The sequence below is a fragment of the Panthera onca genome, chromosome D4 (genome assembly GCF_046562875.1).
Source record: "Panthera onca isolate mPanOnc1 chromosome D4, mPanOnc1 haplotype 2, whole genome shotgun sequence".
Lineage (NCBI taxonomy): Eukaryota > Metazoa > Chordata > Mammalia > Carnivora > Felidae > Panthera > Panthera onca.
Window position 1 is genome coordinate 61,808,954 of NC_138351.1, and position 24,303 is coordinate 61,833,256.

General features: G+C 45.5%; 1 protein-coding gene and 1 long non-coding RNA gene across 2 annotated transcripts in view; both read left to right on the plus strand.

Annotated features, from left to right (window-relative positions):
- Positions 1-12,372, plus strand: part of GALNT12 (polypeptide N-acetylgalactosaminyltransferase 12) — a 37,119-nt gene extending 24,747 nt beyond the window's left edge. Inside the window, exons 5-10 of the mRNA XM_078436656.2 lie at positions 280-397; positions 1,824-2,000; positions 4,398-4,529; positions 8,748-8,861; positions 9,868-10,014; positions 11,983-12,372. Coding sequence (XP_078292782.1) covers positions 280-397; positions 1,824-2,000; positions 4,398-4,529; positions 8,748-8,861; positions 9,868-10,014; positions 11,983-12,120 — 826 coding nt within the window. The 3' untranslated portion in view covers positions 12,121-12,372. The remainder of the gene's footprint in view (positions 1-279; positions 398-1,823; positions 2,001-4,397; positions 4,530-8,747; positions 8,862-9,867; positions 10,015-11,982) is intronic.
- Positions 12,373-12,757: 385 nt separating this feature from the next.
- On the plus strand, positions 12,758-19,259 carry LOC144614147 (uncharacterized). The gene is made up of 3 exons (XR_013551726.1): positions 12,758-13,053; positions 14,866-14,972; positions 18,660-19,259. It is a non-coding gene; the product is annotated as an uncharacterized LOC144614147 (long non-coding RNA).
- The last annotated feature ends 5,044 nt before the right edge of the window (positions 19,260-24,303 follow it).

Here is a 24,303-nt window from a genome sequence, read left to right on the forward strand (position 1 = left end):
CCTCCGTGTTCTTCAGGCCTCATTTCCTCTGGGAAACTGAACCCTGCCCACCTGCCCCATGCCCTCCCCTCTGTGCCCACACAGTGCTGCCTGGCGAGATGTTTGTGAGCCTCCTAGGGCAGGGACCGTGGGGCACATCTATGCCTCCCGGCCCAGCGCAAGGCCTGGTACAGAGCGTAAAGTCAGGGTGTGCTTAGAGACGACTGGGCAGGCTGGAGGGCTCCCGACAGACAGTTCACCTGCTGCTCACACTGCAATGTGGTTATCACACTCTCCTAGGTCCCCAACAATGGCTGGAGGGCTGTTTGCTGTGAGTAAGAAATATTTTGAATATCTGGGGTCTTATGATACAGGAATGGAAGTTTGGGGCGGAGAAAACCTCGAATTCTCCTTTAGGGTAAGTATTCCAGTCTTCTCTTTGGACTCATCCTTCACTTGTCCCTTCTCTCTCTCTCTCTCTCTCTTTCTCTCTCTCTCTCTGGGAATGATGGGATTTTCCAGGAGAACCTGGCAGACTTTTCTTCCATGTTGATGGTTTTTATCTAACGATCCTGAAAGAGGATAGTAGTGGCGTGCACATTCTATAAACATGCTTGCCTTCTTGTTTGAACTTTTAAAAAATTGTACTTTTCATAGATTTGGGGCAGGGAAGGGCCTTGCAGGTCACCTAGTTCTTTTCTCTTACTACAGCAGGGAGGGACTGGGGCCCAGAGAGGGGAAGTGACAGGCTCAAGGTCACCCACGCAGTGAGTGGCAGAGACGGGGCTAACACCCAGGCCCCTGCTTCCCAGACCCATCTTGTGGAGTCTTGATTTGCTTATTTACTTATGAAATAACCTGTTTAGCACAGTGACCTTCAGACTTTGCCACATATAAGAATTGTTTAACAAAGAACTTGTTTAAAAAGACACATTTATAGGTACAGTCTCCAGAAAGTCAGGCTTGATAGATTTTTGGTAGGGACCAGGAATCTGCTTTTTGGGAAAAGCCCATTTCCTGATTCTGCTGCTTGTGTCCCACGGATGCCCCTTTGAGAGGCCACTAGCATTTCAGTGGGTTTTCCAGTTAACCAAATCCTGCATTTTGAGTATCAACATTTTATGTTAACGTCTGTAGTTTTTAATAGAAAATTTTAAATTTTGGTGGTATTTTATATGGTTTCCTGCTTAGAGAGAGTTAATAAGAATTGGCCCTCCACTGAGGACTCACACCCCCCATTATAAGTACCAGGTACTCTCCCTGGTCTCACATCCTGGGAACCGTGGGGTCTTCACGGCCCTGTGCCCCAGCATGAGCTGGTCTCAGACAAGTCAGCCTGTTGAGGTTTAGGATGTGCTTTTAATGGTCTTTCTGCCTCTTCCCTAGGTGTCAGGCTGCTCTCTGCCTCTAGAAGTTCTTCCTTTCCCCTTCCAAACCTCTCTCCTTACTCGCTGCTTTCCTATCTTCTGTGGCTAGGAGATCAGGTAATGAGCCTGTGTTTTACATAATGAGTAATGGGTCCCCAGTGAGGTCAGTTATGGGTGCTCCTGTGAGTCAAGTGCATGAGCTCTAGTGCATGGACTCTGGGATCTTGCTCCCGGCGGCTTGTTTGTCTTTGGGGCTGTGTTCTTGCTCTTTGACTGCATCCTGTGTCCTGAATGTGCTGGGGAGGTGGCCTCCTACCCCATGGAGGGTGAGGCCTGGCAGTGTTCATCATGATGTCTGTGTGCCCGGCCTCCTTGCTGCGGGCACGGTGGACCAGCAGCTCACCATTCCGCGCCACCACCCCCCCTGCCCTCGCCCCGCCACTCACCCACCCGGCCTCCTCCCTGCTCTCTGCACAGATCTGGCAGTGCGGTGGGACCTTGGAAACACACCCGTGCTCTCACGTTGGCCACGTTTTCCCCAAGCAAGCTCCCTACTCCCGCAATAAGGCTCTGGCCAACAGTGTCCGAGCAGCTGAAGTGTGGATGGATGAATTTAAAGAACTCTACTACCATCGCAACCCCCATGCCCGCCTGGTGAGTTCCCCAGCCCACCTGTATCCCAGCTGGCCTCATCCAAACAAAAGCAGCTGATTCTGGCCTCCCCGCCATAGTGGACCTGGTTCCAGAAATAGATACAAGTATGGGAAAACTTTATCCCCCCACTTATAATAATACATTCATGTTGATTCTCATCATTTACAGTAATTATGGTCTGTGTCACCATTGCAAACACTGATTCAAGGCTACTGAGCCGCTGCTTCTCAGAGAAATACAGTGCTAGGTTCCTTCAGGCCTCTTGCAGGTTGACATTTTTGCCAACCGATCAATATATACAGTATACAATACGTGGTTTTGTGTATATTTCTGTCGAAAGATTGTTTGCATTGAACTCATGGCCAACAACATTGTGACACGTGCCTAATCCACGTATTTTCTCCGCCGGGCACAACACAGCCTTCTTGCACTGAGGAACACTAGCCAGCCCTTCAGCACCATGCTTGGGGGCCTTTTAAACAGTGAGGTCACCAACACAAAGCAGCAAAATGTGGCACTAGGTGGGCGACGAACAGGACGCTTGTTTACAGCGTGAGAGCTGAGACATGATCTCAGCCAGGAGCGTCACGTTGGGTGACTCAGATTTTTTATCCCTCTCTGTATGTGTTTGCAGATGATGGTGGTGTAGTGGTTTTAGGGTTACAAATAAGCTTTAGCAAATAGGTCCACTGCCTCTGCAGTGGCCAGCTCTACAGGCCCCTGGACAGGGTGCCCACTCTGCACCAGCATCAACTAAAATGAAAATGTAAACCTCTTTTTGTGAATCCTCACAGCAGCCCTTCAGGATAGCTATGGAATTCTCATTTTTTATTTATTATTATTTTTTTTAATGTTTATTTAATTTTGAGAGACTGTGTGTGAACGGGGGAGGGGCAGAGAGAGAGGGAGACATAGAACCCGAAGCAGGCTCCAGGCTCTGAGCTGTCAGCACAGAGCCCGATGAGGCGCTCGAACTCATGAACTGCAAGATCATGACCTGAGGAAGTCAGACACTCAGCCTACTGAGCCACCCAGGCGCCCCAATTCTCATTTTAGTTGCCAGAACTGAAGCTCAGAGAGCTTGCCCAAGGCCTCGTGGGTGATGTGGGCAGAACTGAGCCTGGGGTGCGTAGAACCTACTCCCTGCTCTGCAGAGCCCTGTGGACCTGCCCCTGACCTTGGCCCCTTTCTGCCTCTGGGCTCCAGGGTCATTGCTTCCTCTGTCATGCCCAAGGCTGCAGGGTGGAAATATCTGCTCCTTCCCATTACCCAGTCTGGAACCCACAGCTCTCTCTTCCTGAGGCTTCCCAAAGAATGACATATTAGAGGGGCCCCACGTACACCTTTTGTCTGGATGCCCGTGGCCGAGTGTTAAAAGGGATATTTGGTTGAAGATGAGGGCACAATGACTCATCAAAGGAAGACCCTCTGGGAAATAAGTAAAACTCTGAAATTTTGCTCAAACACTTTCCTGACATTACCATTTTGTTAAATATTTAGCCTGTTAAATTTTAATACTTTAACATCATATTGCAAGGACAGTAATAGTGCTCGGCACTGCTCTTGTGGCTGTGCTAAATAGATGCTTGCTTTATTTAATTATTTAGAAGTTAAAAACATTTTTTTTAATGTTTATTTTTGAAAGAGAGAGAGAGAGAGACAGAATGCGAGCAGAGGAGAGTCAGAGAGAGGAGACACAGAAACTGAAGCAGACTCCAGGCTCTAAGCTGTCAGCACAGAGCCCGACATGGGGCTTGAACTCACGAACTGCGAGATCATGCCATGAGCCACCCAGGTGCTGCAATTATTTAGAAGTTCTTAATCACTTGTTTTGTCCAGAAAGCTAAACTTCCATGAGTGTTTTTCACTGCAGCACTTGGCACTTACCATTGTAAGCATATGTTCAGACTTCAGCATGTTGAGCACATAACGTCTATGTACATGGTTACATTGAGAATATTCACCTGTGTTTGAAAGTGAACGCTTCAGGTATCAGCAGTAATTCAGAATGTCAGGGTGTATGTACTCGACTGACGTCCACCGGTCTGTGATCACACACTCATCGATGGTGCAGATGCACGGGTCCAGGGAGCTGACGCAGCCCCAGGACTCGGCTCCCTGACTTCATTACCAGGCGCTTCGTGTCCTTCCCTAGAGCACTTGGCCACACCTCCTTGTAGTGAGAGTGCCCGAGAATGCAGTTGTTTTTGTGATGGTCTGTCCTGCCAAGGCGCTGTCGCTGTGTCTGAGGCTGGTCTGACCCTCTGAGCCTGCACAGGAGCCGGCACACAGTGGGTTCTCGGTACACGTTGCAGAGGAGGGAAGCATCCGTGGAGAGAAGGCTTTGGTAAGAAGTACGTGACCTGCAGGGACTCACTGCTTTTGCTGTTTCCTCAGGAACCCTTTGGCGATGTGACAGAGAGGAAGCAGCTCCGTGCAAAGCTCCAGTGTAAGGACTTCAGGTGGTTCTTGGAAAACGTGTACCCAGAATTGCACGTGCCTGAAGACAGGCCTGGCTTCTTTGGGATGGTGAGTGAGGCGGGCCTCTGGTGGGCAGGGGCTTCCCTGACCAATAAATCCTAGCCAAGAAAGGCCCCTTCATGGGGACTGCTAGCCTTCCTCACCCCTCCTCCCCTCCCTGCTTTAATCCACTGTCTTTCCTTCTCCCCGTGTCTGGGCCTCAAGTCCAGAATGTCAGCACTAGAAGCCATCTCCAAATTGGTGACAATAAGCCTCCCATTTTATAGATAAAGAAACTGAGGCTCACCTGGTGTTTCCATGTCCAGTTTCACATTACTTCAAGCTTCAGATGGCTGGACCAGTTAATAATTCCCAGCTTGGGGATTGATAAAGGCAGTAGTAGAGGGAGAAGAGTCACTTCGGTTATTTCAAAGGACCTGAAAGAAATGTCTCTGGGATGAAGCCAACTAAAATGTCCAGTGCCTTTGGTTTTGGGGAGGAACGACACCAACTTAGGAAGGTGTCCTCTGCTGTGTCGTGTTGACCAGAAGTGCCCATGTTCCATTCTGGGAGTCTTTGATAAACACAAAGCAGGACGTTAACGCATTCAATTCAGTCTTTGCTATGAAAAGGTTCAAGCAGAGAGAATGATGTAATGAACCCTGTTCCCGAGCTTCTAGAATTATGATGATTTTGCCTCTCTTGCTTTCTGTCTCCTCTGCTGCATCCTCTCATGTTTTTCTTTGCTCAAGCAAACCCCAGGCCTCCTGTCCTTTCACTCCTGTTCGCTTCCACGTGCACGTCTGTATGGACGGTATCTTCTAACCGCAGACCATTATCACACCCCCGTCGAGTGAGCAGTAATTTCTTGATACCCTTTAATATCTAGCCCTTACCCACATTCCCCTGCTTTTTCACACTTCTCTCAGGGTAACTGGCTGGTTCCACCTGGGGTCCAGACAAGGTCTCGCGTTGTGGTTGGCTGCTAGTCCTCCCTCCCACGTCTCCTTCATCTAAGGCAGACCTCTTCCCTCCTCCTCCCCACTTGTGCTAATATTGTTGCAAAAACAGCATCCGTTGTCCAGTAGCACATCTCACCCTTGGAATTACCTAATTGTTTCCTTGTGGTGTCTTGTAAATCGTGCCTCTCGCCCATAGTTCTTAAAATGGAAGTGAGGTCCAAAGGTCTGATTGGAATGGAATCATCAGCCTTTTATGGCAAGAACACTTCACAGGTGTGTTTTGTGCTCCTGCAGCATCATCGCAGGAGCACCTAACCTCTGGTCATCCTGCTTCTAGCGATGACATTGATCAGCGGGTCCATGGGGCCTGTCCGGGACCAGCCACTATCAGGGGCCATGTCAGCATCCTCTCTCATGTTTTCTGTAACTGTTGATAATCATTACCTAGACCCAAACTTCAAGTGGCATTGTCAAATGGTGCTTTTTCTAATCCTTTCATTTCCCCTGCATTTTTAGCTGAGATGTTTCTGTAAAGAAGAACGTTCCCTTATTAACTGGGACCATTTGGTATTCGTGAAATTCAGAGTTCATTCAGAAAAGGCATAACAAATTTTAGGGATGAGTGGGTGACTCAGTCAGTTAAGCATCTGACCCTTGATTTCAGTTCCGGTCATGATCTCATCAGGCTCTGAGCTGACTGTGTGCAGCCTGCTTGGGATTCTCTCTCTCTCTCTCTCTCTCTCTCTCTCTCTCTCTCTCTCTCTCTCTCCCCTCTTCCCCTGCTCGCTCTCTCTCTCTCTCTCTCTCTCTCCCCTCTTCCCCTGCTCTCTCTCTCTCTCTCTCTCTCTCTCTGCCTCTCCCCAGCTTGCACTCTATCAAAATAAAAAAATAAACTTAAAAAATTAAAAACAAGAAAAGGCATAACAAATTTTTTAAGTCCTTCTCTTTATTTGCCTGTTTTCAGAGTAAGAATTGGCACTTCAGTTTCCTCCAGTTTGTTTGTTGGCTCATTTGCTTGTTGGCTTTTTCTTTTCTTGAGCATCACTGTAAACCAGTGGGGTTTTATATGGTCAGTGTGCTGCAGTTCGTCTGTTGGTTTCTGTTTTTTTCTTTGAAGAGTTCAGGTTGCCCATCTTCAGCTAGTGAGAACCTCTTCATTTTGGCTTCTGTGATCTTGACCCCTTGTAGTAGCTTGATTGCTTCCTTGATCCTGGCCACGCTCATCTTCTACATTTGCTGCCATCCCTCCCAGAGCCCCTGACCCTTTCAGTGGGGGGCAGTGTTCAGAGCCCACAATCCGGATGCCAGCTGTGGTCTCTGTCTCTAGACCACACTCTACACCAGAAACATAATGCTAGCCACATACATAATTAAAAATTTAACTATATTTAACTTTATTTTTAAGGTTTAGTTATTTATTATTTAAAAAGTTTTTTTAATGTTTATTTTTGAGAGAAAGAGAGAGTGCAGGTGGGAGAGTGACAGACCGAGAAGGAGATCTGAAGCAGGCTCCAGGCCCTGAGCTGTCAGCACAGAGCCCAATGTGGGGCTTGAACCCACAAACTACAAGGTCACAATCTGAGCTGAAGTTGGACGCTCAACCAACTGAGCCACCCAGGTGCCCCTAGTAACCATATTTTAAAAAGGAGCAAGTGAAGTTAATAATATATTTTATTTAATTCAATGTATCCCCAGTATTATCATTTCAACATGTAGTTGATGTAAAAATTTATCGAGATGCATTACGTCTTTTTCTCATACTGTCTTGAAACCTGCTGTGTATTTTACACTCACTGCATATCTCAATTTGGACTTGGTCACATTTTAAGTACCCAGTGGCCACATATGGCCAGTGAGTACCATGTGGGGTGCACAGTGCTATAGTTTTTCAGTGGGTAGAGAAAGGAAATGCATATTTTTGAGAAACAAATCATGAACTCATACTGATATCTCAAATTTAAATGTAATCTTACAGGATTTTTTCTTCTTCGATATTATACTTGTATTACTTTTTGCTTACACTGAAAATCTTAGTTTCAAAAATATTACCATATTATTTATTTGCTTTATCTTAAAAGATATTTAAAATAGTTTCAAAATAATAATCCATTATTACCACTGACAGTTGATACTGAATGAGGTTTAGGATTTCTTTGCTGCTCTATTTGTTTATAGAATATAGTTCACTAAGGAAATGTAATCAAACATGGAATGTTCTAAAAAACAAAAACAGCAGGGAATGTTCTAAAGTCATTTAATATCATTCTTTTTCTGTTTCACCAACTTGATACAGCTAGCTTAGTTTATCTCAGTTTTATTTTCAGGGGTTCCCACCTCTCTTTTAGTGTTTTTTCCATTTCAAATCTTTCTGAACATAGGGAGTTCATTTGAGGTCACAGTCCTTTGGTGGTCAAGCGTGGGGACATTTGAGCCCTTCCAAATCTAAGGTGTTCTGCTTATTCTAACCAGATTTCTTCACAAGCAAAGGGACTTCAGGAACATGGAAGTCTGTGCTTTGTGAGCTAGTTGATTGGATTGTGGAATCTTCTTTCAATATGACTGAGTCTTATCTTCAGAAACAGGCTAGTCAAGGGTGGACGAGGGCCAGGGCAGGAGAGGGATTCATGAGGAGTTCATTGAGGGGTCTTTGAACTCTCCAGAAAGAGATTTGGAAGGTGTATGTCTTTCCCTGGAGGCTACTAAAAGGGAGGCGGGAGCATGATTTTTTTCTCTTGGAATGATCGAAGGGTTTTAGATCTAAAAGGTACCTTAGAGATGGCATTAGATTAGACAGCGTTGAGTGATGGGGAGAGCACTGGACTTGGAGTCTGAGTTCCTGGATTCAAGACTCAGGCATCTCCACTAGTGTGACCTTGGGCCATCAGCTCTGTATTGTGCTGTTCCTATAGTCTAGAATGGTGGACTTCTCATCTGGAAAATGGTGAGTCTTTCACACAAGATGTCTTTTGCAGATCCTGCTTGCAGGGGTCCTTGGTACATGTGTGAGGCAGCAACCCAGCTCTGCACGGACCAGTGCAGCAATAAGTCTGCACCAAGGAGAAATGGAGAGATAAGAGCTTTCAGGTCATAAAGAGTTAATCTCTCTGCAACTCAGATTTATCTTTAGAAATGGGGGTTATGATTCTTGCCTATGGTATAGAATGGGAAAGCACTTTCAAAACTGAAAATCTAAGGAGCTCTTACCCAGTAAGTCCGGTTCTTGACTCAATGACTCCTCTCCAATGGAGTCATTACCGTTGGAGCCTTGGGTGGAACCTCTTGTGTATAAATCTGGACCAAAATGCCACCTTTATGTTTTGTTTAGCTCCAGAACAAAGGACTGAGAGATTACTGCTTTGACTATAACCCTCCCAATGAAAACCAAATCGTGGGACACCAGGTCCTTCTCTACCACTGTCACGGAATGGGTCAGAACCAGGTAGGTGCTGCTTCTCTATAGTTTGACATTCTTAAGCCAGGGGAAAGCAGACGGTGGGAGCCTGAATGTTCAAGGGACCGTTTGTGTGGGGTCTTTAAAGAGAGAAATGAGGGGAAGTCTCTTTTTTTTTTTAAATTAAATATTTGATGTATATATATATATATTTTTTTTTGCATTATGAGGGTACTATATGCTTTTGCAGAATATTTGGGAAATGCAAAAAAATATAAGCAGTAAGTGAATGGCAGGACTCTGCAACCACCATTAGAACTAAGTCCTAGTTATTTCTCATCTTCCTTTATGCAAGGCCTTTAGATCATGTGTTTTAAATAGTTATCATAATGTCTATATGTTTTATATTCCATTCTTTCCACTTCGTCATACTTTTCATGTGTTATTAGACATCCTTTGAGAATGTCATTCCTAATGGCCTCTTGATAATCCTTTGTGTGGCTGTATTACTGTTTAGTTAACTGATTCCCTGCCTGCCTGTTTTTGATTGTAAAGTAACCATGCCACTAACCTCTTGTCAGAAACAAAAGTGGGGGGGTGGGGAGCAACAGATCTGCGTGTCCGATGACTTCCTTAGAATTAATGCTTGAACAGAATTCTGGGTTTTGATGGATAGTGCCACGTAAAGTGGTGTTTAGGGCAATTGCTGGTGGCCGGGGCAGGTCTGTCTGGGTTAAGTGCTGAGTTTCAGGCTGGGCAGGGGAGCAAGTTCTGGAAGGTCTGTGAATTGCAACAGATCCCAGCCCCAGGAGGCAGATAAACCACCAGAGCGGGCCCGTGGAGGATGCAGGAGATGCAGGAGACCCAGAGGAGGGAAACGTTGGCTACCTGGACCTTTAAAGGCTTCCTGCCTTAAGCAGTGTCAGACACCTAGAGATGAGTGGGTGGGATTTGAGTTTCTTCCAGCTCCAAGTCACCCCAGGCTCTCGTCCAGCCATTTCCCTCTCTCCACATCAGAGAGTAACTGATGCACGATTGGCTGCTCCATTTTTAGTTTTTTGAGTACACATCCCGGAATGAAATACGCTATAACACTCACCAGCCAGAGGCCTGCATCGCTGTGGACGCAGGAATGGATATTCTCATCATGCAACTCTGCCAGGAAACTGCCCCGGAGAATCAGAAGTTCATCTTGCGGGAGGTAAGTGAGCCGTCTGCTGCCCTCCTTGCTCTCGGTGCATGGGCTGCAGAAGGGGGAGTGGAGGTAAAGAGTGTTCCCTGGCACAGTCCTCAAGGATCTCAGGGATGCGGCCACATCTGGGGAGACCAGGGAGTTCACCATGGACCCAACAGTATGGTCGGGGGCCCCGGCATCCAGCATCAGGAGTGCTTTGACTCCCATCTAGTCGTTCTGGCCTCCTTAGACAGTGAGCCATAGTCCTGGAGTGAGGAGCTGTCGCAAACACACCCAAGGATGAAATGGGCTTAAAATGAGTGAAACGAATAGCCAAAGCGTGAGGATGTGAGGTTAGATCCAGGGGCAAGCTAGTCCATTTCTTTAAGCCTCATTTTTCCCAGCTGTAAAATGGGAACAATAATAGCAGCCTGTCTACCTCTAGTGTGGACTAGATGGACAGCAGAAATAGTCCTTGGAAACCATAAAGCTCTATAGAGATCAGTTGTTACCTGCAGGGTAATCACCAAGAAAACATCTCTCTGATGGAGCTGGCTCTCCATCAGAATAGTTGATGTTGATTTGGAACCGGGTATTATTTCAGGCCCGTTAGGCACTAGCCCCGCCACACTTGGCCACAAGCTGTAACAGGACTCGTGAATCTGTCAAATCTTTTGACTCACCAAAAAGCACTTGAGGGAGTAAATCCAAAGAAAATAATTCAAAAGACGAAATGAGTTTATTTTTATCTCCATAGGAAGCTTTTGTTCCCAGCCTGGCCCCAGGGATGGAAAGATTGGTCTAATTTGCTAATAAATGGGTTAATTCTAAGCATGATCAAAAGTTGGAGTACATTTTCCTGTAGAAGATATTATGATTATCAGTGAAATTTGCGGGCTACCTGAACAAGCCTGCGCCATGGTGTTATCCGTCTGATATCAGAAATAAGAGGGAAAATACTTCTGCAAAGCTCCCTGTCTGTGGTTCTCTGCAGCGCCCGCCTCCATCCCCTTCTCTTGTTTCTTCTAACTGTAAGCCCTCAAGGGGCTTACACAGTAATGTAAGCTAGAAATCATAAAATTGGTTTGAAACATCATTAAAATTGTATCTTAAATTTCAGTGACCAATTAAGGAAAAGTAAAGTCTCCTTAGAAGGCTGGGAAAAGGGATGCTATTTAATTATTTCCTTTCATGGTACTCTGAAGGCAACATTTGAACTCTTTTAAGGGTTTTCAGGGTTAATATTTTTGAGATTCTTCTGCCTATAATTTTATTCCCAAAGGTTTCTCTTTCCCTGGAACAGGTATGTCATTTGCTCAGCCATGATTAAGTTCCCAGGGAACTTAAAGCTTACAACAGAGAGGTGGAGGGAAAAAACAGACTCAAGGATGGGGGAGAGTTTCGCTGAGGTAACTCAGAACAGTTGGGAAAAGGAAGACAAGGGGAAGGCCTTAAAGAGGACCACGATCTTTTGGGGTTGGGGAAATTGGCACAGTCCCATAGAACCCATGTCCTCAGGTGACTTGTCCCCTTGCCCAGCTGTTCTCTGGCTGAGCTGGGACTACAGCCAAGTTTCCTGATTCTGTATTTAAATACCTAAGAGAAAGAGATCGCCAGGGATGGAATCAGTTGACCTAAGGGAAGCGGAAGATGTTAATAAAGAATCTTTGATCCTAATTTCCCTCAAGGAGAAGAATAGCAGTAGGGAGGTGACTTGGGATCTGACGGATCCCCAGAGCAGCCAGCAGGTGGCACCACTCACCCTGACGGTGGAATCAGGGACCCTGGCGAGCCTGACAGGCTTGTCCACGCCTGGCCCTGTCTATGCGTGGGCAGTCCTGAGTTGCCTCAGTACAGGGCAAACACAGTGCTCAGTAAATATTTCTGCAATGATAAAAAATCACCCGAGCTCTTAACACATTTTAAGGAAAAAGCTACTTTCTGAGGAATTATTTGTATTTCTGGTAAACAGCCAGTGCTTATTCTCTCTTGTAGGATGGTTCTTTATTTCACGCACAGTCCAATAAATGCGTTCAGGCTGAGAAGAAGGCCTTCAGTGACAGTTTCATGCCATTCCTACGGCTCTGCACCAACTCGGAACATCAGAAATGGTTCTTTAAGGAACACATGTAATACCAGGGAGCTCCACGAAGGAGTGGCAAGGCCCCCGGACTCTGGTGACAGACCCACCCCAACCCTGGCTTCCTTGTTTTTATAAGGAAGTCATTTTGCAATCTGTGAATGTGACGTTGGATTTAATCAGCTTTGTACTGTTTTAGAAAACTTCAAAATTGCTCCCAAATGCCCTATTTTCGAAGGGTGATCATAAAATGTTAACTCGTGGCATTCAGAGAATTAAAATCTTTAAATATTTTTCTATCAAGATGTATGTCCTACTGTCATGTCTTTTTCTTAACCCCTAGGAAAGAGGTAAATCTTCTCTTTTGGTGTTCGTGAGGGTTCCACGAATGTGTGGAAATCAGACTCATGTAATGTACTCTGTGTACACTGATAACACCTCAAACATGGGGTTAGGTTTTTCTCAGTGTAGACAGATGGACACGAGGAACATTGTATTGATTCCTTCACACTGTTGAGATATTCCAGGTTTATTGAAATAAAGAATGCTATTTGCTTATGTGTTGCCACCATAGTCAAAATTCCAGCAAAGGTTTACATTAGCTAAAGAGGACTAAACCAAAGCTGAAGTCTTTTTTTTTTTTTTAATTTCTTAATGTTTATTTATTTTTGAGAGAGAGAGACAGAGTGTGTCAGAGTGTGTGACAGAGTGTGAGTGGGGGAGGAGCAGAGAGAGAGGGAGACACAGAATCCGAAGCAGGCTCCAGGCTCTGAGCTGTCAGCACAGAGCCCGACGTGGGGCTCGAACCCACAAACCATGAACTCATGACCTGAGCCGAAGTTGGATGCTTAACCTACTGAACCAGCCAGGCGCCCCACCAAAGCTGAAGTCTTAAAGGAACAGTGTGACTTGCTGAGCCACAGTAAACTTGAAGCACACAGTGGCCTTCCGACAATGCCTAGCTGTGATGTGGCTGGCTACTTTCGGTAATTACCTCTGTGACTTTAAAAGACATTTATGTCATTTCACGTTTTAATCACACATTAGTATCAGGGGAAATTTAATGTGCTCTATGAAACGCAGTTTTCAAATTTGTTCATTGATGAGATTTGGTCCTGAACCCCGTGTTCAGTTCCATGCTATAGCAGCTCCTGCTGCTGTTTGTCAGTAATTCTGATCTGTGAACTAGTCCAGATCCACTTCTGAGATCTTGTCAACCTGATGACATCAGTGTGATGATTAAAAGGAAACTATGAGGACATTGCAGGTCTTTGTTTTTGTAACCAATCAGATGTGAGCAATGAAGACACAGGCGTACTTGATTTCAACGTACATTTCCTACCCCCTCATGCTGTCTTAAAAGCATCCTCCCTTCTCTGAGCAATCTGGTTTAACAATCACCCAGAACAACTCCAACTGACCTGGCTAGTGTCAATCTGATGCCTCTTAACCACACTGAACTTTGGTTTCTTTTTCTGTCAAATGAGAATAATGAAACCAGCCTCGGAGGGGAGTTGTGAGGATTACATAACAGAGCAGATGAGGGCTTATTTTAGTCCCTGGCATGCAGTACAGGCTCATTAAATTTCTTTTTTTTTTTTTTTAATGTTTATTTTTGAGAGAGAGAGAGAGAGAGAGAGCGCGTGAGCAGGGGAGGGGCAGAGAGAGGGGAGACACAGAATCCCAAGCAGGATCCAGGCTCTGAGCTGTCAGCACAGAGCCTGATGTGGGGCTTGAACTCACGAACTGTGAGCTCATGACCTGAGCCGAACTCGGACACTTAACTGACTGAGCCACCCAGGCACCCCTTGTTAAGTTTCTATTTTCATAAATAACGTGTTATACAATGTGAAGCACAATAAGCATCTGCAGCCATTTATTCAAAAATAAGTATTAAAGAATTTAGTGATTTTATCCTTATGGGATTAAATAGCTCATTGGCAGGTGGGATTAGGGTATGAACCCCTTCCAGCACAGCTCAGTTCTCTTGTAAATGGTTAAAGTGAGAAATTTTATGTTATGCATATTTTACCTTTGCTGTGTGTCAGTCTGAGCTCCATGCAGGGGTGTGGGAAGACAGTTCGGGCAGGCATAAATGGATGCCGACCAAATTCATAAAGAGTGCAAGGGTGGGGTGCCTGGGTGGCTCAGTCGGTTAACCGTCCGACTTGAGCTCAGGTCATGATCTTGAGGTTCGTGAGTTCAAGCCCCGCACTGGGCTCTGTGCTGACAGCTCCGAGCCTGGAGCCTGCTTCGGATTCTGTGTCTCCCTCTCTCTCTGCCCCTCCCCACTCACGCTCTGTCTCTCTCTCTCTCAAAAATAAATAAACATTTAAAAAAAAAAAAAAAAAAGAGTGCAAGAGGGCCACAACATGCATTTTTGTGTGCACTCACTGGGCACTGCCACCAACTTGTTTGGCTTAAGAAGTCATCCCTCTTCCTCCTGCTATCAACTTATGTGCGGTTATTCTTAGGGTAGAAAACTAATAAAAATAATATTTTTTTAGGATGCCAAGGGAAATATTTGTACAGACTGGGAGGCAATTTACAATATTTTGATGAACATTTTCCTTCACTGATGGATGAGGAATATGAGCCTGGGTGTCTCCATCTGACCCACTGGAAGGTGTGAGTTGGCCCCTAGTCCTAGTGTGCTGAGCCAGGGGTCCTGGGGGCCAGCCTTAGCTATGTAGGTTATTTCACTCCCAGGACTCATTTCCTCATCTACATAATGGGGATAAGAATGCCCTTAAGAGTGTTGATTTCTTTTTTCTTCCTTTTTTTTTTTTTTAAAGTAGGCTTCACGCCCAGCGCGGAGCCCAATGTGGAGCTTGAACTCACAACCCTGAGATCAAGACCTGAGCTGAGATCGAGAGTGAGATGCTTAACCAGCTGAGCCACCCAGGTACCCAAGCATGTTGATTTCTTACCTAAATTTTTTAGTTACACTTTTAGTGGTTACCCTAGGGATTATAGTCTGCTTCCTAAATTTATCACAATCTTCAGCATAGTATTGAGTTAATTCCAGTAAAATTTAGCAAATTTGTATCAGTGTAGCTTCATTTCCTACCCCCTCCTTTGTGCTATTGTAGACATACAAATTGTGTTAATATATGTTATAAACTCAGTAGAATGGTATAATTATGGCTTTATTTTTATTATTACTCTGAAGAGTAATAAGAGAAGAAAAATATGTATATATACACAGTCTCTTATATTTATCACCTAAGTATCATTTTCCATGCTGTTCACGACTTGCTGTGAATCTGAGTACCCTCTGGTATCATTTTCTTTCAGTGTAAAGACTTTCTTTGGTATTTCATCTAGGCTAGATCTGTTAGCAACAAAAGCTCAGTTTTTATTTATTTGGGAATGTTTCTATTCTACCTTCAATTTTTTGGAAGATAGTTTGGTTGGCTATAGAATGCTCATTTACACGGTTTATCCCCCCCCTTCATCATGGTGAGTTTCAGATTATACCACCCTAGTGTTGCCTTTGTTTTGAATGAGAGGTCATTTGGTAATCATTTGGCTACCTGTCTGTGATAAGCCATTTTTCTCTTGCTGCTTTTAAGATTTTCTCTTTGTCTTTGTCTTTCAGCAGTTTAAGATGTGTCTAGATGTAGCCCGTGTTTATCAGACTTGGGGTTTGTTGCAGCCTTTGGAATGCAATGCTCTTAAAATCAGTGTGGGAAGATGTTAGCCATTATCTCTTCAAATATTTTTTCTGCCCTTTTATTCTTGAAATTGGATAATGTCTGATAATCTGTCTTTAAGTTCATTTGATTTCTTTTGCCATCTCAAACCTGCTGCTGGGTTTATGTTTTGTTTTGTTTTGTTTTTTTGGTTATTATATTTCTCATCTCTGAATATCCATTTGGTTCTTTTTTGTAGCGATCATTTCTGTGTTGAGATTTCTTCTCAACACTGACCCATCGTTATGGTCACTGACCCATGGGTCAGTGGGTCAGATGGGTACTGACCCATCGTTAGCGCATTTTCTTTTAGTTCTTTGAATATAGTGTTAAAAAATTCTTTGAATATATTTTTAATAACTGCTTTGAAGCTTTTGCATTGTAGCAGCTTAAAACATTAAATATATTATCTTACAGTTTCTGTAGGTCAAATTTGGGGCATGTCTCGACTTGATTCTCTGCTCAGGGTCTCCCAAGGCTGCAATCCAGGTGTCGACCTTGGCTGTGATGTCATCTGAGACTTAGGGTCCTCCTCTAAGCTCCCTGGTTGTTGGCTGAATCCAATTCCCTGGGGCCACAGAATTAAAGACCTCAGCTCTAAAAGTCCACTTTCCGCTCCCTGCCATGTGGCCCTCTCCACAACATGACAGTTTGCTTCTTTAAGGCCAGTAGGAGAGCGCCTATTGCTAATTCTTATCTCTTTTAAGAGCTCACTTGATTAGGTCAAGTTGACCCAGGATAATCTCCCATCTCTTAACTCAGAAATCATCTGATCCAGGGTATTATTTACATCCACAAAATGTCTTCAGCAGAGTTGTATCCCATCATATTCCCAGCCCCTGCCCACACTCAAGGGGATGAGACCACACAGAGCATGTCCGCCAAAAGGCACAATGTTTGGGGCTCATTCCATTCTGCCTGCCACAGCCCACCCTCTGGCCTGTAGTAGTTTATACCCCCTCCACGTAAAAAATACATTCACCCCCACCCCAGGTTCCTGAGCCTCATCTCATTACAGTATGAGTTCAAAGTCAAAAATTTCATCATCTGAATCTAAATCTCACCAGCTGAAAATCCAAAAACTAAGTTGGGTCCAGGTCCAGATGGGGCTCCTGGGAGCCCTCTGGCATGTGCTGTGGCCAGGGTATGGCTCCTCTCCACCCGTGGGCCTGCAAAGCCAAAGGGACAGGTTATCTGCCCTCACATGGCCAGCACACAGCAGTGGGAAAGCATGTGATCACGGTTGCAGACTTTCTGTCTCAAAAAGGGGGACGTGAAGGTCAGAAGGAGCCACAGGTCCATAACACTCTGAAATCTAGCCACATAAATGTTTGCCTTTTTTGGATTCACTTTCGAGACTTGGGAAGAACCTTCAGGACTCTTGTCTCTTTCTTCTGGGCATGAAGTTCCCCCTTTTCGTGTCCTCCTTCCTTTTTTATGAAAGGTAACATGATGGCAACTGAATAGTTTTACCAACCTGCTTCCTCCAGTGGAGTTTTAGGGGCCCAAGAGTCTCCGTTCATGTTGTACTCTGTCCCTTTTTCAGTCCAAGCTGGCAGGATTTCTGCTAAAATGATTTTCTCAAGAACTTTGAGCATCTTGTATGAATTCACTGCTTTTCACTTCACTAAACAGAAGCCACATCCACAGATCTTTTTAAAAACGTCTCTTCTCTGTTGGCCTCCTGTTAAGATGCCTGGGGGATAATGACTTCAAGTTTCCTAGATGCCCCTGGTTCAGCTGTGAAGACGTTTGAGGTGCCCACACCCATAATTTCTTGAAAGGGCCCCACAGTTGGTGTGACTGAATATTCTGACCTTTTGATTTCTCTGGGGTTTTAACAAAAGGTGGTGCAGTCATACACTCAACCTTTTCTCTGTGATACACATTCAGCAACCATCCTGATTTTTACCATCTTTTGCCATCTGGAGAGTCTGAGAATTTTCTAAATAATTTAGTCCTGCTTCATTTTTGTGTAACTATCTATCTGTCTCTTGTGTTCTCCTATGCATGGCAGGAGACCAGGCAGCACCCAGCACTGCCTGGAAATCTTAGCTAAATAAAAGGTTCATCCCTTCAAATTCTACGTAAGTGCAGGAAGTTTTGCTAAGCTTTCTGCCACCATATAACAAGGGTCCCCTCACTGTTTCCAATAACGTGGTCCTCACTTTCTTCTAATCAATCCTTATAGTCCTTCACCAACAGTGTCCTCAACATCCATTAAAAAATTTTTTTTTTAATGTTTAAGAGAGAGAGACAGAGCATGAGCCGGGGAGGGTGCAGAGAGAGAGAGAGAGAGAGAGAGAGAGAGAGAGACACAGAATCTGAAGCAGGCTCCAGGCTCTGAGCTGTCAGCACAGAGCCTGACGTGGGGCTCAAACCCACCAACCTTGAGACTGTGACCTGAGTTGAAGGTGGATGCTTAACCCACTGAGCCACCTAGGTGCCCTCTTTACCCAGATTTTTTTAAGTTAATTTATTTATTTTGAGGGAGAGAAAGCTCGAGTGAGGGAGGGGCAGAGACAGGGAGAGAGAGAGAATCCCAAGCAGGCTCTGCACTGTTTTTGCAGAGCCCAATGCAGGGCTTGAACTGACAAACCATGAGATCATGACCTGAGCCAAAACCAGGAGTCCGACGCTTAACCGACTGAGCCACCCAGGTACCCCACATCCATATATCTATGAGCAGTCTGTTCAAGGAAATTTAGCCTTTCTTACCATGTTCTGCAAAATTCCTCCAGCCTTCTCCCACTGTTCAATTCCAAAGCTGCTCCCCATGCTAGATATGTTACAGCATTGTCTCACTTCTGAGTACCAAAACCTGTATTAGTTTCCTATTGGTGTGTAACAAACCACCACAAACCCAGTGGCTTACAATAGCCCTCATTTCCCTGTAGGTTGTTAGCCTGGGCATCACTTAGCTGCCTTCTCTGCTCTGGGCTCATGGGCTGAAATCGAGGATCTTTCGGGGCTGCTGTCTTTTCTGAGGCCTGGAGTCTTCTTCTAAGCCCACTATTTGTGGGCAGAATTTGGATCTTTGTGCTTATAAGACTGACTGACCTCAGCTCCTAGAGGTCACCTGCTGAGAGAAATTCTCTAACTGGCTTTGAAGAAGTCTGCTGCCGTGTTGTGATGAGGCCAAGCGGCTAGAACCTGAGGATGACCGCTGGGAGCTCAGAGTGGCCGAGTTCATGTTGAATTTCTGGAAACATACCCATCAGTGTGGTTATTACCTTAACAATGCAGACAGTGCAGGCGCATTTGAAAATCAGGTTCAGGGACACCATGTTTGTCATCGGATGCCTGCTTATACCATTCAAGAAGGGTCCTTTTTGAAAACTTGTAAACATTCCCAAGAAACAAAATCTTCATCACATGATGAACCCCTTAGACATCATTTGGGAAGGATTTATTTTATGTATGTGAGTCAATTCCAAATTTCTTTAAGGGTTGAGTATGTGTTCAACTTAAATTGCCTGCACTAACTAGCTTCCTTCTTTCTGCCTGTGAAAACAGTGCTTCTCACACTTGCATGTGCACAGGATCACCTGGAAGCTTGGTAAAAGGTAGATTCATGTTGGGTAGGTCTGGGTTGGGCCTGGACATTGTACATTTCTTACGAGCTCCGGGATGATGCCAAGGCTGCTGGTCTGTGGGCCATATTTGGAGTGGCCAGATGTTCAAGTGAGAAAAAGAAAGAGGGGCAGAAAGCTCCAGGTTGGCCAGTCACTAGTGTCTTACCCTCACACACACGCCAGATGGTGTTGTCAGTTCAGGAAACATACCACAGCTTTACTTGAGGCCGAGTCTATTGGTCTAAAAATCCTCCAACTCATGGGTCCACGGGACGCAGACCTGGAAGGCGCCCAGAGGTCACTCTGTGCCCAAGGTAGCCAATGGCAGAACTGAGGCCGGGCAGGGAAAGGGTTTTGCCTGAGGTCACACAGCAAGTTAGGGACGGCACTTTCTTTGCCATTCCGTCATTCCATCCGGTCCCCTGTGTTCTAAATTTGGTCTGGGTGTGTTTTTCTTAAAGTGTTAAATTGGTATTCTATTTAAAAAAGTCGTATCTTCAAACATTGGGTTTAATATATTATGTTAAATTATAAAATAAAATTAGTTACCAATCTTGATAAAAAGTTCTAAAGACCTTGCTACATGGCTGGTTGTACCACAGCTACAATGTTTATTTAACAAGCAGGGTGGGAAATACTGGCGTCTTCAGTCTCCTAATGTTTGTGAGGTTTAATGTACTACACACTAGATTTCTCATACTTATACACAACTTTAGAGTTCTGTTTTCAAGGGCATTATTTTTTTTTAGTGTTTGTTTATTTTTGAGAGAGTGAGAGCACAAGTAGGGGCGGGGCAGAGAGAGAGGGAGACAGAGGATCTGAAGCAGACTCCATACTGACAGCAGGGAGCCCAATGTGGGCTAGAACTCAGGGACCTCGAGATCATGACCTGAGCCAAAGTCGCTCAACCAACTGAGCCACCCAGGTGCCCCTCAAGGGTATTATTTTGTTTGATCCTACAAAGTCATCTGGGTAAGGATTGCTGTCTCCTGTTTGCTGCTGCTGCTGCTGCTAATAATAATAATAATAATAATTATTATTATTATTATTATTATTCCATGAGGTGGGCTGTGCTCTAAACAGTTCATGTAAATGATCTAATTTAATTCTCAAAACACCCAGTGAGGTAGGTGTTAGTCCTCCCCTCCCTGTGTCCCTTTCAAATGTGAGGACACTGAGACTCACAGAGAGTAGGGAATTCATCTAAGGCCACACAGCTGATAGGTGGCAGTGCTGGGATCTGAGCTAAGCTATCTGAGCTCTGTCCTCTGCCTCCCCCAGAGGAGGGATGACCCACCCAACAGCCCCTGCCCGCAGGGCCCCCTTCACTCTTGGTCCAGTTACACCACACTGCCAGTTACTTATGGCGTGAGAATTACTGAGTCTGTCCTGCTTGGAAAGTTCAGGAGGTCACGGTGGACTCCTGTCTCTGGGCAAGCTCATTTCTTTTGAAGGTGCCAAGTCAGGAACAAACCCGGGGACACTGTCCCAAGTGCAGAGTGGCCGAAGGTTCCGACCGGTTCCTTCATGGCCAGCTGTCCGGGTGCAATCCCTTTTGTCCATACGGCCTGCCCTCTCTCTCTTTCAAAGGCAGCAAAACTGGGTTTGGGAGGTATTTCTGCAGTCTCTCCCATGAGATTCTTGCTGCAGAGCCAGGGAGGCCCACAGTCTATGGGCAGGGCAGCTGCAATCACTCCATCCAGCATGTTTCTGTCTTCAGAGTGCTTGAAACCCATGGGGCAGAGAGTTTTGTCACATCTGCTATGTCATGATTCCTCTGTGAGTCATCTTGAACCTTCTTTTACAAGGCAAGGGTCAGTGGAAGTGATTGCTCATTAGAATTAAGACAGTTATTTCAGTATCCCAAAAAGAAATTGCCAGAAGGGTGTGTCTATTGGGCAGCTCTGGTTATTAACTCAAGAGTGATTGCAACTCAGCCCCGGAGTCTAATTGCCAACTGTTACAAAAGGAAGCAAACTACTGGGTTATGGAATTTGAAGGGACTGTAGAAGTCCTATGTTCAACTCACTCCTGATGCAGGACTCGCTCCTCGTCCCCAGTCTGTGGTCAGAGACACTGGCTTGTCCACAGCCCCTGGGAGGGATGCTCCTCCCTTTTCAGGCCATTCTTTTCTCAAATGGCTTATGAAGCTGAAATTGTCTCCCTGAAGGTTCCCTTATTGTTCTGGATCTCCCTGGGAGGCCACCCAGTGTGTTTGCCTCTCAGAGATTCAAGGAAAGAGGATATATGTCCAAGTCTTCTCTGTTCCAGGCCAGCCAGCCTCATTTCTTCAAACCATTCTGATGGGATGTGGCTTCCACTGGAGTTCTGGGAGTAGGGAAGATAAACGTTTGCATTACATCTGCTCCATTTAACCAAAGGTCAAGACTCTGTTCACCATTGCTGCAGAGAGGTCTAGGCGAGCTTAGGTTGTCCCAGATGCTCTGAGGGCAATAAAATCACATCAGGGGCTGTGGGGCAGGGTGGAGCTGTGCATGTGTGTCTGTGTGTATGGCAGCAAGACTGGGAGAAATGGTGTAAGGCAACCTTCATTTTCCATAACAGGAAGTCAATAATAATGATCTAAAACAGAAAAATCACGAGAAAGGAGGGCTGCTATGTTATCTGAAAGACGGAGGCAAATACTGGAAAAAACAGCTTGAAATGTTGAGCCTGGGAGCCAGATCTGGATGGGGTGGGGGTGGGGAGGGGCAGGAGACTGCTGATTTTATTATAAACCTTGAGTACTATTCAGCTTTTTAAGCAAAGTACAAGTACTTCTGCTAACTAAGTACATTTGGGAAAGATTATCTTTAAAAATTCTCCCAAATGAATTCTCAGTCCAAACTCTTGTTAGCAGGAAAACAATTAGGGACCTAGATTTGGCTTTATTTGGCTGGCTAGATTTAAAAGAGGTTGGAATTTGTAGAAGGACAGACCCGGATATAAATTCTGATTGGTCACTTGCCAGCTCTGTGACTTTGGGCAAGTAACCTAACCCCTCTGAACCACAAGTCCTCCTCTGTAAAATAGAGGCAGTGCTAGTACCTCTCAGGGGGTCGTGAGCATTAAACGAGATGAGGTGGACAAAGCCGGGAGCATAAAGCACCCAGCTGAACAGGTGCTCGGGGACCATTTGCTGACTAAACATTGAGAGTTGCTTGTACTAAGACATGCTGGGTACCAGGCCAGCCGTCAGAAACAGTAAGGAGTATCTCAGACCTCTGCCCAAGAATAACAGTTGCTCTTCGTAAAAGTCCTGGATTCTGTGCTGTTTGCTGCCTTGTGGCTGAACGAATGAGCAAAAGAAGTCCTCAGAGGCTCCCCAGTCTCCCTCCCCCTCCATCCATAGGGAAGTTAACTTTTCAACTCATCTCTTCTCATTATTCATCTGTGGGAAAACTTTGAACTCAAGAACTGCAGGAGGCTTGGGGGGTCATTTTAGTCCAGGCTTTTCACTGTACGGTGGTGGCACCGCATCCTAAGAGGGGCCAGGAAGCGGACTCCCAGGCTGGTTCATCCCCTGCACCCACAGGTAGGGGAGGGGAGCGTGAGTCTGGGCTACTCTGCAAAACCCCAGCTGGCCATGGGGTTGGAAAGACCTGGGGAGCCTGTCCTGACATGGAATGGGCTTAGGAAACTCCTTTTGGAACCAGAAGCTGAAGGGAAATAAAACTGCCCTTTCTGGGTAAGATTCTGGACAGTTCTGGGAACTTGTCTGCAGAACAAATTGATTTATGGGGATCCAGCTGTGAAGAACTGTACAAAACAGGGAACAGAGGAGATACACTCCAGATGTGGCTTTATTAAAGGCAGGGGTAGAACAGTGGGGTTGAAAGACTTTCTGAGGTCCATTGGGCCATGGAGACTTTGAGAAAGTATGGCCAAAAGCCTATGGCTTTCAGCTGCCAATTCTGAGCTGGAAAACAGCTTAGAACCCATTGTGTCCGAGCCCTTGAAATTGTAGATGAGAACCCCGAGGTCCAGGGAGGGAAGGGGCTTACCCTGCATCACACAGAGAGGGGAGATGAGGCTGGGACCAGAACCCACATCAGCTGGTGCCCGTTCCAAGGTCTGTCTCATCACCCACCCTTGCTCTCCTGTCTTTTAGATTTAACTCAGGCTGTTTCCCTAATTTCAAGTTGAGGGAAGGCTCAACCCTGCCACACTCTGATGGTGAATGGATTTCAGTTTTTTTGAGGCCTGGAAATGAGACTCATATTTGGTAGAATCTCAAATGGAGTCTAGACTCTCTTTCCTACCATCATATCTTTTTCAACATTTATTTATTTCTGAGACAGAGAGAGACAGAGCATGAACAGGGGAGGGGCAGAGAGAGAGGGAGACACAGAATCTGAAACAGGCTCCAGGCTCTGAGCGGTCAGCACAGAGCCCGACGCGGGGCTCGAACTCACGGGCAGTGAGATCATGACCTGAGCCGAAGTCGGACACTCAACCGACCGAGCCACTCAGGCGCCCCTACCATCATATCTTTTTAAAAAAATTTTTAATGTGTATTTATTTTTGAGAGAGAGAGAGAGAGAGAGAGAGAGAGAGATGGAGAATGAGCAGGGGAGGGGCAGAGAGAGACAGACAGACAGACAGAATCTGAAGCAGGCTCCAGGCTCTGAGCTGTCAGCACAGAGCCTGATGTGGTGCTCAAATTCACAAACTGCGAGATCATGACCTGAGCCGAAGTCAGATGTTTAACCAACTGAGCCACCCAGGTGCCCCTCCTACTATCACATTCTTGACATAGATTGTCTCCCCCCTCCTCCATAACACTTTACTTTTTCCAGATTATTAGGAAGATATATGCTTAGCTGAAAATTTAGAAACTATGCAAGAATATAAAGAAATCAGCTAACTTCTGGCTGCCCAGAGATGGCACCATTTGGAAGTTTTTCCTTCCAGTCTTTCTTTGTCCCCACCATTCCATTTGTTTGGGTGGAATTGGCTCAAAATT